The following is a 16,934-nucleotide window of genomic DNA, read 5'->3' on the forward strand; positions in this document are numbered from 1 at the left end:
CTTTATCTTGGATGCAGTGGGAAACCCTTGAAGGTTTATAAGGAGAGAAATTAAATTACTGATTTATATTTTAAAAAGATCATTCTTGGCTGCTTTGTATAGAGTAAATCATGCTGGGAGGTGAGGGGTACAAAAAAGAAACTAGTTAAGAGGCTACTACACTAATCCAGATGAAGCATTATGGTTAGTGTGCTGGCAGTGGAAATGAAGAAAAAGTAGATGAATTTTAATACATATACTTACAGGTATTAACAGTATTTAGAGATAGAATGCAATGAGGAGATGTGAGAAGGAGTAGAAAATGCAAATACTAACTCTCAGGCTTTGGTACATGTAAAAGTGTACATGGTATACAGTGATACAAATTTTAGAGATGAGGAAAACAGAAGGAGGAAAAGGTTTACTTGGGGGTCTGGGTTAACTCTGAGGACGTTAATTTTGAATGTCTGGGAGATAAGTCAGGAGATGTCAGAGAAGCAGTTTAATGCATGCATGTAACTCAGAAGAAAATTCTGTTTTAGAGATAGAAATGTAGGTGTTCCATAACTAGACAGCAATCAATACCATGAGCATTAATGATATTGCTAGGCATAGAAGGGAAGAAGGGGTCAGGACTATGTCTTGATGCTTGCTAGATAGAATAACATGAGCTTGCATAGAAGACTGAAGAATGACTGGAGATGCAGAAGAAAGATTAGGAAAAGGGAGAGAATATTTCCAGAATATTCCCTCACAGAAGCCAGAGGGAAAGAATATTTCCAGAGGGAGCAGGTGGTCAACTGAATCAAAATGTAACGAGGAAGGTATCAAAAAGAACTGTGAGGCTGATATACACATTTGCAAGCATACCAGCCCATAAAAGGTACCTAAAGCCACAAGAACAAAGGAGAATACTTAAGGAGAGCTCATAAATGTGCACCTGTGCAACTTCTAGAAGCATCCATTTTAAGACAGAAGTCAGAGACATCGGACTGAAGATGCTGGCTTTCCAAATACTTTATTTAAAATGCTTACCTTTCCCATATGAGATACTTACCTTCATACCTGGGATCCCAGGAGGTCCCTATTATTAAAAAGAAAAGGAATTATATGAATGAGAGGGGAGGGAGCAAGCAAAATTGAAGAGGTTGCTATAAGACCATTCTGAGGAAAAGGTATCTTAAGATACTTAGAGATGACATTTATATTAAATATGCACTACAGAGTCTTTGCTTTTACCCAGCAGAAAGCTCTATGCACTACTAACTTCTTTTTTTAAAAAATCATTTTACTTTATTACTTTGAAAAGTACTATTTTGTTCCATAAAAATGCACTGAGCTCACTTTGTACACTTCTGCTTATGTTAATTCCTGTGTTCATTATAATTCCAAATTTTATAACTTACTGGAGGACCCTGTAAACCGGGAAAACCGGGACTGCCTGGAAATCCACGTTCTCCCTAGAAGGAGTTAAAATAAAAAGCATGGAGGAACAAAAAACAAAGCATCATTATACCAACAAACAATAACTTACTGAAAAAATTTCTGCAAAAGTCATTTTGAAACATGCCAGATTGTCAAAAATTCGTTAGCCTTCACTTTTCAATTACCTTGATAACAACTATCCATATCAAATCAACCTTCTAAGATACTTTTATCTCCACTCATGAATCCCGATCAGAAATAAAGGAAAAAAATCTTCTACTTTAGTCATTTTCTTCTGACAAATCCATTTTGAGAGAATCATACCACAGATTCCTGTCTATCATCACATTTAATAGTTAATGATCTGCTCCAATTTCCTGCCCATGTATTATATAGATTCATATTTTAACTGCCCCCATTGCTTTTTTCTTTTATTGTAAACTATTTCAAATTATTTTTGTAAAGAGGAAAAGATGGTAAGAAAGAATGCCATTAACATCACCAAGAGTACAATCATAGCAATAGTTTTAGCAATTGCAGGTCATTATGTTCTCTAGGCACCCAATTTTTCTCACTCCCTATTGTAAAGTACTAATACGGACATTTGGTTTAGAAAACAAAAGCTAAAATGGCTGTAGAAGAACCCCAATGCAACCTCCTTTCAAATACCCATGTGCTGTAGTACTTCTAGAAACATCCTTGTCAGAGGCTTAAAAGAGTAAATGATACAGCTACGTGCCTTTGACTTATTGTCCAATATCCCTTTCTCCACCACTTTTTACACATGGAAAAAATAAGCCCAGACAGAAAGGAAGTGGCCTGTACATCAAGTTTAGAAAACAGAGAGCAGAAGAATCCATATATTTTGACTCCATCTCTAGGGTTCATTCAATTAGTTACATAGTTAGAAATATAAGAATCCATTTAATCTGCAGGTACACATAATGCTTTTTTCAGGCCAGTATTCTGGATTGGGTAGCCTTTCCCTTCTCTAAGGGATCTTCCCAACCCAGGGATCAAATCCAGGTTTCCTGCATTGCAGGCGGACTCTTTACCAGCTGAGCCACAAGGGAAGCCCAGTTACAGAGTTAGAAATATAAGATTCCATTTAATCTTCAGGTGCAGATAATGTTTTTAAAAAATTTTGTTGCTTACATAATTGGAGGGGACTCAAATGCAAACGAATCATGAGATCTGCTAAGGTGTTGCCTTAACAAGAAAAGAAAAAGATCCCTTTAATCACATAGCATACTATACTCATTGTAGATATATCTGGTCTTAATTAAAACTTTGGCTAGTGGTCTGTTTGTTGCTCAAGACATGCTAGCAAAAAACAATCAAATTACCAGAATAGGCACACGAATGTAGCCTGCTTTAACATGCAATATGCCATGCAAACTAACTCCATGTTGGTCCTATCACTGTAAGGTTGCCCCAAGCAAAAACGAAAAACACAAGTAAGCCTCACAAATCCAAAATCAGAATATTATTATTATTAGTGGCAAGGATGACAATGACTTGGAGAAGTATTGGAGGTAACAATAACTTTATTGCCTACAAGTATACACTACAATGATTATCATAAAATGTGATGGCCTGCATAATGCAAAATAGTTTGTTCAAGTTATTTTAAATATTATGCCCTAATATAAAATATGACAAAAGTCATTAATTAGAAAGATCTATGGTATTTCAGAATAGTTTCACAGAGTATTATGTGCAATATTGAAATGTCAAAAGGATACACAGAAAATAATATTTCATTAACCTATAGGAAAAGGAGAAAAGTGAGGGAATAAGAAATGGAAACAAATACTTGTAAGCTTTTAAAGAGCAAATTTTCTTCTCTTTTTTTCTTGCTCTCACTTTATACTTAATCCAAATACTTGGATTTAGTCTTGACTAAAGAAATGAGGGCCAGGAAACAATGTTTGTAGCATATGACACTTTATTTTCTCACTTGTTAAATTCATTATTTTCTATGATGGAGAAGTTTCAGGTTTCATACTAATAGTTCATAGTAAAAACTGATGTGGTGTCTTACATATAGATTTTTAGGATTCTTCTTCAGGAACTTATTAGGCAAGATAAAAAAATTTAAGAATATGAAAGATTTGAAAATTTTAAGTGTACCTAGTTTAAAAAAAATCAAAGCTAATGAATGACATTCACAAGTATTACTCTTAACTGATAATAATGTGTGTGTGTATATATATACAGACACACACATGTATATGTGTGTTTATATGTATAAACATATATATCCTAATTCCTTTTTAACTTTCATTTCATTCATTGAAACATGTATACTATCATATGTGAAATAGATCGCCAGTCCAGGTTTGATGCATGAGACAGGGTGCTCAGGGCCGGTGCACTGGGATGACCTTGAGGGAGGGGATGGGGAGGGAGGTGGGAGGGGGGTTTAGGACGGGGAACAGATGTACACCCATGGCTGATTCATGTCAATGTATGGCAAAAACTCTCATTCTACTTAACACTAAAACACAAAAGGGATTTGGTAGGTAATCTTCAACTCAATGCAATATCCCAACTAATTATACAGGCTTAAAGAATTACTGATGTTTCAGTATATTGAAAATGTTAACTCAGAACATACCCCATGTCTGTCCTAGACATGAAGCTACTATATCTCTTCTTTGACATTCTCGATATTGATTCCTTGAAATGTTTAAGTTCATTATTATCTAGCATATTGCCTAAGATTAAGTCAAATAAATCTCACCTTGGTTCCATTGCATCCAGGGATACCTTGAGGTCCTGGGGCCCCATCATGGCCTGGCATTCCCTTTGAAAGGGGATATAACACATGTATAATATTTCTTAGATTACTGTTTTAAGAGATTTTAAAAATAAGAAGCCAGATTCTACTTACAGGAAGACCTGGTGTCCCTGGAAATCCAGGAAGTCCAGGAGGACCCTATAAAAAGAAATAAATAACAATCAATGAGAATAAAATAATATTCAACCTAAGGGAATTATGAAAACTACATTTAACAGCAATGGACAAAATGTGTCTCATTGATTATTACCACTCATTCTTTTTTAAACACCATAGAAAAAACTATACATGTTTAAAATCTCTTTTATAGAAACCTATAGAAGATACTCCTATTTGGGTGAGTTGTTTTAATTGTCCTTAGTTCAGTTCAGTTCAGTCGCTCAGTCATGTCCGACTCTTTGTGACCCCGTGGATTGCAGCACGCCAGGCCTCCCTGTCCATCACAAACTCCTGGAGTTTACTCAAACTCATGTCCATTGAGTCGGTGATGCCATCCAGCCATCTCATCCTCTGTCATCCCCTTCTCCTCCTGCCTTCAATCTTCCCCAGCATCAGGGTCTTTTCCAATGAGTCAATTCTTCACATCAGGTGGCCAAAGTATTGGAGTTTCAGCTTCAGCATCAGTCCTTCCAATGAATATTCAGGACTGATTTCCTATAGGATAGACTGATTGGATCTCCTTGCAGTCCAGGGGACTCTCAAGAGTCTTCTCCAACACCACAGTTCAAAAGCATCAATTCTTCGGCGCTCAGCTTTCTTTACAGTTCAACTCTCACATGCATACGTGACCACCGGAAAAACCATAGCCTTGTCTAGACGGACCTTTGTTGGCAAAGTAATGTCTCTGCTTTTTAATATGCTATCTAGGTTGGTCATAACTTTCCTTCCAAGGAGTAAGCACCTTTTAATTTCATGGTTGCAGTCACCATCTGCAGTGATTTTTCAGCCCCCCAAAATAAAGTCTGTCACTGTTTCCACTGTTTCCCCATCTATCTGCCATGAAGTGATGGGACCAGATGCCATGATCTTAGTTTTCTGCATGTTGAGCTTCAAGCCGACTTTTTCACTCTCTTCTTTCACTTTCATCAAGAGGCTCTTTAGTTCTTCTTCGCTTTCTGCCATAAGGGTGGTGTCATCTGCATATCTGAGGTTATTGATATTTCTCCTGGCAGTCTTGATTCTAGCTTGTGCTTCATCCAGCCCAGCATTTCTCATGATGTACTCTGCATAGAAGTTAAATAAGCAGGGTGACAATATACAGCCTTGATGTACTCCTTTCCCGATTTGGAACCAGTCTGCTGTTCCATGTCTAGTTCTGTTGCTTCCTGACCTGCATATAGATTTCTAAAGAGGCAAGTCAGATGGTATGGTATTCCCATTTCTTTAAGAATTTTCCAGTTTGTGGTGATGTAAGAGCAGGCAAATTAGTGGATGAAATGTCTGTTCTAAAAAACAAAGTGATTCTCCCAGGTTTGTGATGAATCCTGAATACAGCAGGATATGAAGAAGTGGCAAATACTGATATATCTGCCTCCGAGAACATCAATGTGATCACCCCCAAAATCTTAATCAAATATCCCTGTCAGGATTGGCAAAAAAATACAAGTTTGACAAAATCCTCTGTAGGTAAGGCTATGAATAAAAGGTACTCTCAGACAACTACTAATGAGATTTAAACACCATGGAGAGAAATTTGGAAATATCTAACAAAATTACACATGTATTTATTTACTCTTTGAGGCAACTCATTTTAAGAAATCTATCCCAAAGGCACATAAGAAATTATAAAATATGAAATCCAAGGTTACTGACTGAATTATTATAGCTGAAGTTTAGAAATGGACATATAACCAGAGTTATAGCTGAAGGTTAGAAACAAGGCCTGCATGTGTGCTCAGTCATGTCCAACTCTTTGTGACCCCATGGACTGTAGCCCACCAGGCTCCTCTGTTCATGGAATTGTCCAGGCAAGAATACTGGAGTCGGCTGCCATTTCCTTCTCCAGAGAACAAATAGGGACATGAATAAACAAACTAAGGTATATCTGCATAATAAAAAACTATGCAGCTTTAAAAAAGAATGTGGAAGATCTCTGTACCCTGAAATACATACTGATCTCCAGGATAGAATGTTAAGTAAAAGAAACAAAGTTTAAGTAGTGTATATAATATACTACCTTTTTATAACAAAGGTAGTGATACTAAACAGTGAAAGATAAACAGAAAATGAAAAATAATTACCTCTGGGGGAAAGAGGAAAGAGAATGGGGAGATGGTAAAGAAGGATGGGAAGCATCTCTGACTATACCTAGTCTTATAGAACAATGCACTTGTTTTAAATAATGAAAAAATTTAAAAAAAAAAGGTAAAAAGGAAATCATCAAGAATTGAAAGCAAACTGGAACCAATGAACCTAAAGTACATTGAACTGTGGACAGTGACCATACATAGAAGAAAACTACTTTTGACTGAAATGAGTCAATTCAAAGGGGATAAAAAACAGCAAAGAAATAATTAGTGGCAGTTAAGATTTCTACTATTACTTTTAAAATTGAAATGTTTATTTTGTTTATTTGTATATTGTTATTTTGAAGTCATTATAGCTATACTGTAGGACAAAGGAATTAATTATATTAATATCATTGGTAAATGAAGATTTTCATGTTAGAGAGAGAAAGGTGGCAGGGGGAGAGAACAAGTATAAAAAACATTTTATTTTAAAGTTCAATTGGAAGTAATAATATGAACTCATGATATTTTTTCTCTTTAAAAAAATACATATTTCTTAACTTTGTCCCCTTAAAATATATCAAAACAGTGAGAAAACTAGTAGCAATGAACACTCCTTATATTCAGACTGTGGAATCTAAATCACTGAAAGAGTCTGTAATCAGAGACGTGGTCAATTCCAGATCTAGAGAGGACATGCATAAGTTGAGCCTGAAGGGTCTTATGTCAGAAAGCAAAGAAATTATCAAAGATCAATAGGGTTTTGTCAATAGGACAAATCACAGGGGCCAACTTGAAGAGGCTCCCACAAAGATGAAATAATTTGAGCTTCAAAAAGAATAATGAGTACAAGTGATTGAAACACAGAAATTCCATGTGTTTCTAATGATAAATTAAAAAAACCTTCCTTGATCATCACTCAAAATTGCCAGTATACAAACTCATTACCCCACTAGAATTCAGCTGATAAATTAGAATTCAAGTTAATAAATTAGAATTCAAGCTATTCAATGAAGGATTGATAGACTTTTAAAACTTATCATTTTGCAAATCCAAATGAAAAAAAAACAGAAAACAAAAAACAAAAACTTGGATCTAACCAATGATCATGGATGGATGCTAAACCACTATGTGAAAGTTGATGGGGAAATTTTGGTGGCAGAATCAGGCTCATACATCTGAGACCACTGACCAAATCTCGCATCAAAAAAGTGGGATAGACAGACGTTTGTGCCATGAGATGTAATTCAACAGTAAGTATACAGCACTACCTATAAAGTATTGTTCAATTTTCTTTCTTTATCAGTATAGTTTATATACAGTAAAATGTACACATCTTAAATGTACATATTTTTCTTTATTCCTAGAAAGTTCTCTAGTGCCTCTGCTAAGGCAACCTCAAAGTTGCAGGAAACATGGGGGACAGAGAAATAATTTAAATGACATCATGAGGAAACAGTTAGGCAGATCCAGATTGTGGAACACAGTACAACACCATGATCCAGTTTCTTCAATGGCATAATAAAAGAGGCTTAAGAAATACATCAAGCAAATGCAATATGTGGAACCTGCCTGGATCCTGGTTTGAACAAACCAATTGCAAAAAGAAATCTTTGGGACAACTGAGAAAACCTGAATATGGACTGAATTTTAAAGGATATTGAAAAGTTTTTGCTAAGTTTTTGAGGTGTAATAATGGCATAATGTGGTTATCAGTTCAAGAAACATAATATTCATTGGTGGAATGATGATGCGAGGGATTTACTTTAAAATATTACAGGCAAGAGTGGTGAGGTATAGATGAAACAAAGTTGTCAAAATGTTGATAGTTTTTAAAGCCAAGTAATGACTTCATGGGGGGTGTCATTGTAATATTAATATATTCTCTGTAAATTTGTGTATGCTTTAAATTTTCCATAATAAGTCTTTTAAAATCTGCATGCCAACAGCTGCCTGTGAGCTGAGACCTGAGGACGCAGGAACTATCAGGCCACCGAGTTCTAAGCACTCTCAGACACTTTAAAGTGGGAAGTGATAGAGTGGACAGAATTTTTTAGTCTCAGCAGTACTTAGGACATAGTTAATGGTAGCTATAGCTATTAAGATATATGTTATGTTATTATGAACAGCTTTAATAGTATATTGATATTCAGTTATGACAGAAAAACACAGAAGCATGTCTGCTAAAAAAATGTTAAGGGTTTTGAGTTTCTTCCCTGCTTTTCCACTGCTCTACCTACACCAGTCAAAAGTACCACATAAGGCAAGCTATGTGTTGTTAAGACGTATATAGCAAACGGAATATTTTAAATATTTAGGTAAAATGTATACATCTACTAAATTTCTGGAGATCAGAGGATCAGAATGTTTTTCTTTGTAATACACGTAAATATGCTAAGCCACCACCCATATATTCTATATTCAAATTCAGGGACCTTGTCAATCTATGAACACAGAATTTCAGAGCTAAAAGAGACCGTGGAGATTGTCTTGTTTGACTTTCTAATTTAACAAGTGAAGAAACTGAGGCTCAGAAAAGTTAAATATGATTTTCCAAAAGCCAGTACTATTTATAAACTATAGTTTCCTCCAAATCTAAAACACACTGAAAAGTATATGTCTACTTAAAAGCTTTTCAGAAAAATTACACTAAATGTGCACTTAAATTTTTAAACACATCTTGAATTCCAGAACATTAAAACTTGAAAAATCCTACATCTCAGAACTGATAAAATACTGTTTTCTTCCAAAAATAGTTATTCTTTTTTTAAAATATTTTGCTATAATGTAGTTACATGGTGGTATAGGCAGTAAAACTTTATGGAACCAACCTCCTTTTTCAAAAACAGTTATTTTTTAACATAATGGCTTCAACTAGAGCTTCCCAAACTTGTTCTCTTCAAGACACACAAATAAAATTATACTATTTTACCTGGTTCCCAGGGAGGGTACATGACCTGAGGTGATCAGTTCTCTGAACTCTGAGATGATCATCCTGGTTGGGTAGTTCTGCTTTAAACCACTTGTGTGAAGTATATTTTTAAGAATTTGAAAAATTACTGAAATTCAACACTTTCACATTTCTCAACCATAAGCTACTTTAAAGTCTTCTTATATTAGTTTAAATAGACATCTGACTATATAAAGACAACTATCAAAATACTAAAGAAAGGCTAATTATAGACATATGAACTCTGAAACTTTAAAAGACTTCACTTTGATTCCTTAAAAAACTGGAAATAGCACTGCCACATGACCCAGCAATCCTACTCCTGGGCATACACACCAAGGAAACTAGATCTGAAAGAGACACGTGCACCCCCATGTTCATCGCAGCACTGTTTATAATAGCCAGAACATGGAAACAACCTAGATGTCCATCAGCAGATGAATGGATAAGAAAGCTATGGTACATATACACAATGGAATATTACTCAGCCATTAAAGATAACATTTGAATCAGTTGCTAATGAATGGATGAAAGGAGCATTTATACAAGTGAAGTAAGCAGAAAGAATAAAGACTATTCAGGTATACTAACACAATATATATGGAATTAAAAGATGGAACTGTACTATATTGCGGACAGAAAAGAGACAGATGTATAGGACAGACTTTTGGACTCTGTGGGAAAGGTGCAGGCGTGATGACTGAGAGAGAGCATTGAAAATGATATTTATCAAGTTGTTGATTAGAAACAGATCGCCAGCCAGGCTGGATGCATGCAGACAAGTGCTCAGCTGGTGCACTGGGAAGACCCAGAGGGATGGGATGGGGAGGGAGGTGGGAGGGGGGATCAGGATGGGGAACACATGTAAATCCATGGCTGATTCATGTCAATGTATGGCAAAAACCACTACAATGTTGTAAAATAATTAGCCTCCAACTAATAAAAATAAATGAAAAAAAAATAAATCATTAGTTTTAAAGCAAGAGCAAAAAAAAACAAAAATAAAAAAATTAAAAGACTTCACTTTTCTTCCTGCATTTCTATATGAGTCTTTTTCCAGTTGCCTTATAACACTTCAGTAGCTTCTCCGTTTGACCAACAAAATATTTGATACAGCAAATATCACTTACTCTGATCCCTTTTGGTCCTGGTGGTCCTGGAAGTCCATCATCACCCTGAAAAATACAACATAATTTAGTTATGTTTCCTTCAAAAAGAGCCCTCAAATAACTAACTTTGTATTGTAAACTGAGACAAGTTTTTGTGAACCTTTGTGAAAGTTAGTGATAAATTTATATACTCAAGGAAGAAGTATTTATTATTGAGACTAAAAGCACTAAGATAAGTCAAAAGCTAAAAAGAAAGGCCTTTATTTACTAAGAAGAAAACTGTTGACATGCAGAAGAAACCTTATACCTGTAAAGTTAGTTCTGAATCATGTCAAGAAAATGAAGATTAAATAGTGGTACAGGTATCCCTCAAGTCATTTGTGCGTGTGTGCGTGATCAGTCGCTCAGTCATGTCTGACTCTTTGGGACTCCACAGACCATAGCCCACCAGGGATTATCCTGGTCCATGGATTATCCAGGCAAGAATCCTGGAGTGGGTTGTCATTTCTTCTTCCAGGGGATCTCCCCGACCCAGGGATCGAATGCATGTCTCCTGCATCTCCTGCATTGCAGGTGGAATCTTTACCACTGGGCCACTGGGGAAGCCCCAAATCATTTATGCATTAACAAAATTAGAGCTGAAAATCTGAACAGTTTCTATATCGTGTCAATCTGCTCACCATGCTGCTAACAAACAGCATCACCTCTGAACCTAAATATGAGCTGTTCATGAGTTTGCTGTTTTAAAGCTTTGCTACGTTTTATACAGGCACTTCCTACTGTCAGAGCTAAGAAGGAACAAGAAAGAGCCACAGACTTTCCTTTCAAGCTTCTGCTGCAGACTCCATGCAAAAGAGGCTGCCCACAGGATTGTTAATCTATTTACCCATTTCTAGTTACAACTGCATTGCTGAGAATTTAAAGTCTTGCCTCACTAAGTTTTCCTAAGTAGTTAAAAAAAGGGGGGGGGGAGGGAATAAAGAAAACCTAATCCTGCTCCAATAGGCAGGATTTTCAGTGGAACGTACAGTTAGTAGGCCACCATCTGAGGCTTTAGATAGTTTTACTAACTTGGGATATCTTGCTTTATACAAGCTTCCAAACTACTCTACTTACAATCCTAGAGATTCCCTTAGAGGTTCCTTTATGCCCATGTCACAGCCCCTCTTCAATCAGTAAAGCTCTGTTTTTATCTGTTTTATTTGGGGTTTCATGAAAAATTTTATTTGGGGAAAAGGTTACCTGATGTATTAGTTTCTTATACTGCTCTTACAAATTACCACAAACTTGGTGGGCTAAAAAAAATACGATCTTACATACAGTTCTGGAAGTCTCAGTGGGAGAGCTGTGTTACTTTCTGGAGGGTTGAGATTTCATTTATTTTCTTTCTCCAGCTTCGAGAGCTACCAGCATCCCTCTGCTCATGGCTCTCTTCAATCTTCACATTCAGTGACAGATGAATGAGTTTTTCTAACATTGCATCACTCTGACACTGATTCTTCTGCCTCCCTCTTCCACATTTAAAGGACCCTTGTGATTATACTGGGTCTACTCAGAGTAACCAGAATAATTACCCTAGTTTAAAACCAGTTGCCTAGCAGGTTTAATTCCACCTGTAATCTTAATTTCACTTACTTTTATAACCTAACATATTCACAGGTTCTGGGGATTAGTTACGGACATCTTTGGCTTCCTGGTGGCTCAGATGGTAAAGAATCCACCTGCAATGTGGGAGATCGGGATTCGATCCCTGGGTTGGAAATATCCCCTGGAGGAGGGCATGGCAACCCACTTCATTATTCTTGCCTGAAGAATCCCAATGGACAGAGGGGCCTGGTGGGCTACAGTCCATGGGGTTGCAAAGAGTTGGACACGACTGAGTGACAAAGCACAATTATGAGGTGGATATTAATCTGCCTGCCATACTCTGCTTGCAAACAAGCTTAATAATCTACTCTTTTCACAACAGATGCATCTCTAAGGAACTTAAAGTAAATCTAAATCTATTTTAAAACTAGAAGATTGATTGCTCAATGAATCATTTTATGTATTCCCACTGAAGGCAGAAATAAGACAAGGATGCCTTAATACTATATTGGCCATACTAAACAACATGTCTAAATAAAAGAAATCAGAGGTACAAAAATTGGGAAAAATGAGGCAAAATGAATTATTTGTAAATAATATGTTTGTATGCATGGGAAATCCAAATTAATTAAATGAAAAATTACTATAATCAATAAAATAATTCAGTAAGGTAGCTGTATATAAAAATAATATGAAGAAATCAATAGTTTTCTTATATACCAACAACTACCTGTTAGAAAACATGATGGAAGAAAATATGCAATTTATAATAGCAGAAAAAGATAAAATATTTAGCATCAAACTGAATAAGATGTATAAGATTTGTAAGACAAAGTGACTAATGTTTACGTGGAAAAATAAGTAAGCAATAACACTGAGAAAAATTCTAAAGAATAAAAGACAAATGAGGAGACACTAGCAGTGTCAGATAAAATACAACAGGTCAATAATTAAAATAGTTTCGTTCTGATATCTGAATAAGCAGACCATTGGAAGAGTATGAGAAGTCCAGAAACAGGTCCATATAATCATGTGAATTTGGTATATAATGAAAATGCATTACAAATCAGTGCAGAAAATTATATTGGGGCACACTTGTGAGGACATCTAGAAAATAAAAGTAGAATTTATATCACAAACCATACCAGGGTGAATTAGAAATTGATATAATATTTACATGAAAAAAGTGAAACTATTAATATACTGGAATAAAACATGGGAGAATTATTTTACAATCTTACAGTGGGGAAGGCATTTCCTATTCAAAACCAAAAGCCATAACAGACCTTTGATAAACACAGAGGGACATAAATATACACATACACAGATAAAGGGCAATCTCCCTGAAATATAAATAGCTCACTAAAATATGAAAACGCCAACAATCCAGTAGAAAAGTGGGCAAATTATATAAACACACAGTTCACAGAAATGAAAAGATGCTCAATTTTCACAAGAAAATAACATGAGTACTCATTACGAATGTATAGACCTCGGTGGCTAATGGACACAGTGGAAAGGAGGTATTTTTCACTGTATACATTTTATGTTAATTTATTTTGAACAAAATGAATAGATTATGGAAAATCAATTATTTTTAAGAATAAAGAAATACTTTGGAAATTTTTATATATGCACTCCTATATATGTTATTTATATATATATATTTGTTTTCTATACTTTTACTTTCATATACAAATGTATACAGATTAAAGAATAATCGTACAAAATTTTTGACTTGGCATGTACGTTAATATATACACGTGTCCAAACATCCAATCACATAAAAAGTATAAATTCAGCTATTATTGGGAAGTATGAAGTCATAGTGGAGACTGAAGCACAACGTGCTTCCAATTAAAAAAACCCAGAGCTTAGAAAGCAGTGAAACCTTCTCATTTTATGGATACAGAAACGGAATCACAGCAAAAGATTGAATTGCTTTCTTAATTTAAACTGCACACAACTACACCTTTAAAAATTATCATACGCTGTACAATAGTCCCAATTAATTGTAAATTATTTTAAAAAAACCTAATGCAGTTAGTTTTTAAAAATTTGACATAAATTTTATTAAAACTGAAACCACTCAGTGAGCATGGTGTGCAAGAAACTCAGCACCTAATACCAGGTAAACTCAGATACAACAAATGTAACTTTATTTTTTTATGGTTCAACTTAATTACTAAGGATCTATTTCACTAACATTGCTGAAATTTAACCTCAATTGACTGGACTTCCCACCTCATTTTCACAAGGCTGCGCCTAAGTTATGGAGAGCATAAGTAGTTTCAAGGTGTTAAGGGGGTGAGACAGTCTAGTCCAAGCTGGAATTCATCGAGATGTCCTTTGCCAACAGTGTGCATGGATTACTGCTGAGTTAGTGCCCAATTCTGGGCTTCCCTGGTGGCTCAGCTCAGCCTGCAATGTGGGAGACCTGGATTTGATCCCTGGGTTGGGAAGATCCCTTGGAGAAGGGGATGGCTACCCACTCTGGCCTGGAGAATTCCATGGACTGTATAGTTCAAGGGGTTGCAAAGAGTCGGACATGACTGAGAGACTTTCGCTTACTGGGCTTCCTTGGTGGCTCCAACGGTAAAGAATCCACCTGCAATGCAGGAGACCCTGATTCAATCCTTGGGTCAGGAAGATTCCCCTGGAGCAGGAAATGACATCTCACTCCAGTATTCTTGCCTGGAGAATCCCATGGACAGAGGAGCATGGAGAGCTACAATCCATAGGGTTGCAAAGAGTTGGACATGACTGAGCAACTAAGCACCTAGGGCTCAATTATACCCACTTGACTCAGATCTTTCTGCTATTTCTGTGCTGCGCTTGGGTGTACAAGAAACATTCTGATGTTTCATACCTCATTAGACTAGGAAATTCTGTTGTATGTCCCACCTACTTAAATTTTATGCAGTCATTTGGAGTTTTGCTTTTTCCTCAGTGTAAAAGTTCTCTATTCAGGAAATTTATACAAGTCATGTCTGTTCTTGAATCTAACAAAATTCCTTGGTGAACTACCACCTCCTCAGAGATTATGTGCAAACCTATTCCCATAATCTATGCTATGGTATAGTAAGTGTTAAAAAGTATTATGTATTTAAGTTAATTTTCCCCCTTTACTAAGAAGACCACTTGGTAAGTATCCATTTGATTCCCTTCATGCTCTAATGGCATGATGTACCACTATTCCATGAAATAAAATTAGGGGAAAAAAAGGGTTTTTAAACCAGTTTTCTTTTCCAGGAAAATGAACAGAACTAGCCCTTTCATCTATCAGTTCATCAGTCCAACTAATACAGATAGTAAAGGAGAATGAGCCAAAAGAGCCATTAAAAAACTCCAAAACTTCTCCCAATTTTAAAATTCACTATTATTTCTTCCCATTCCATATCTTAACATGCACATAAGATGTTATCCTTGCTCATGGCATAGGAGAGACTGCCCACACAGAAGTCAATGGGGAAAAGTATCACCAACTGACAGGATGGCAGCATCTTCGGATCTTTGAGCATGGGTACAGGAGAGGGAGGGTGTATGTACCTACCCTTTCTTCTTCCTCTCTCATAGAAAAGCCTGCGTGACTTCCTCCTCACCAGATTCATTGATACAATTGTCTCAGATAGTCACCACTCAATTTGACAAACTGGTAGACATGTCACCCATCACCCAGCCCTGCAGATAAATGTCTGCTGTGTCCCTGAATACAACAAATGGGTATTTCTCTAAACATGGAAATTCTTAGTACCTCAGATATCCCAACATTGTTACACTGATGCGTTGCCACAGTTGGACTCTGATGCTACAGAAATAAAACACCTCTTCAGATGTCAACTTGTTCTTAAGCTGGGATTAACTGAGGCATCTGGGAAAACGGATATGGGATTTGCCATTGGAGCTATTTTGACATCAATAGTGCTGGCCTTCTCCCCCATACATTCCCCTACCTTATACAAATTTTGCAATTCCACTCAAGGACTCTACTCGCCAGGAGGGACTTCTGGCTGTTTGAGTCCCATGATTATCAATAACTTTTACCCTCCCATCACCATGTGCACCCCACCTTGGGATATTTCTTTTGTAAAAGTCAGGCCTTTGACTTTCTGACCAATGTACATAATGGGGGCATTGACAAGAGACTTCTAAATATTCAAACAGCCTCTCCCAATGAGCACATCACAGTAAAATAGAGTAAGAGTGGAACTCAAGGTAGATTATGGTTACTCAGGAGAATAGTCTGCTCATGTTTATGTTCCTGGCAGCTTTTCCCACTGTCAGGACCATTCATTAGAAAAAGTTGTGTGCAACTTGTCCTTGAAAGTGAAGTGAAAGTTGCTCAGTTGTGTCTGACTCTTTGCGACCCCATGGACTATACAGTCCATGGAATTCTTGGCAGCATACTGGAGTGGGTAACTGTTCCCTTCTCCAGGGGATCTTCCCAATCCAGGGATCAAACCCAGGTCTCCCACAATGCTAGTGGATTCTTTACCAGCTGAGCTACCAGGGAAGCCCAAGAATACTGGAGTGGGTAGCCTATCCTTTCTCCATGGGATCTTCCTGACCCAGGAATTGAACTGGGGTCTCTTGCATTGCAGGTGGATTCTTTACCAGCTGAGTTACCAGGGAAGCCCCAACTTGTCCTTGACCTCTACTAAAGTCATTAATGATACCACTTCAGCTTTGGAAGCACAACAGACCAGCCTCAACAACCTGGCCTGAGTAGTACTGGATTAACAGCCTAGTCTTCAACTTCCTGCTGGCCAACCAAGGAATGGTCTTGCTATTGCCAGAACTTCATGATGTACCTACATCACTAAAACTGGCAAGGTAGAGCAGTCTATCACCAG

General features: G+C 36.6%; 1 protein-coding gene across 5 annotated transcripts in view; it reads right to left on the reverse strand.

Annotated features, from left to right (window-relative positions):
* Nucleotides 1–16,934, reverse strand: part of COL4A5 (collagen type IV alpha 5 chain) — a 240,450-nt gene that overhangs the window by 94,546 nt on the left and 128,970 nt on the right. For all 5 annotated transcript variants that reach the window (XM_043459101.1, XM_043459098.1, XM_043459100.1 and 2 more), the window contains exons 4-8: nucleotides 10,516–10,560; nucleotides 4,301–4,345; nucleotides 4,151–4,213; nucleotides 1,386–1,439; nucleotides 1,037–1,063 (exon numbers count right to left, since the gene is read on the reverse strand). In XM_043459101.1, coding sequence (XP_043315036.1) covers nucleotides 1,037–1,063; nucleotides 1,386–1,439; nucleotides 4,151–4,213; nucleotides 4,301–4,345; nucleotides 10,516–10,560 — 234 coding nt within the window. The remainder of the gene's footprint in view (nucleotides 1–1,036; nucleotides 1,064–1,385; nucleotides 1,440–4,150; nucleotides 4,214–4,300; nucleotides 4,346–10,515; nucleotides 10,561–16,934) is intronic.

Source organism: Cervus canadensis, chromosome X (genome assembly GCF_019320065.1).
Source record: "Cervus canadensis isolate Bull #8, Minnesota chromosome X, ASM1932006v1, whole genome shotgun sequence".
NCBI classification, from domain to species: domain Eukaryota; kingdom Metazoa; phylum Chordata; class Mammalia; order Artiodactyla; family Cervidae; genus Cervus; species Cervus canadensis.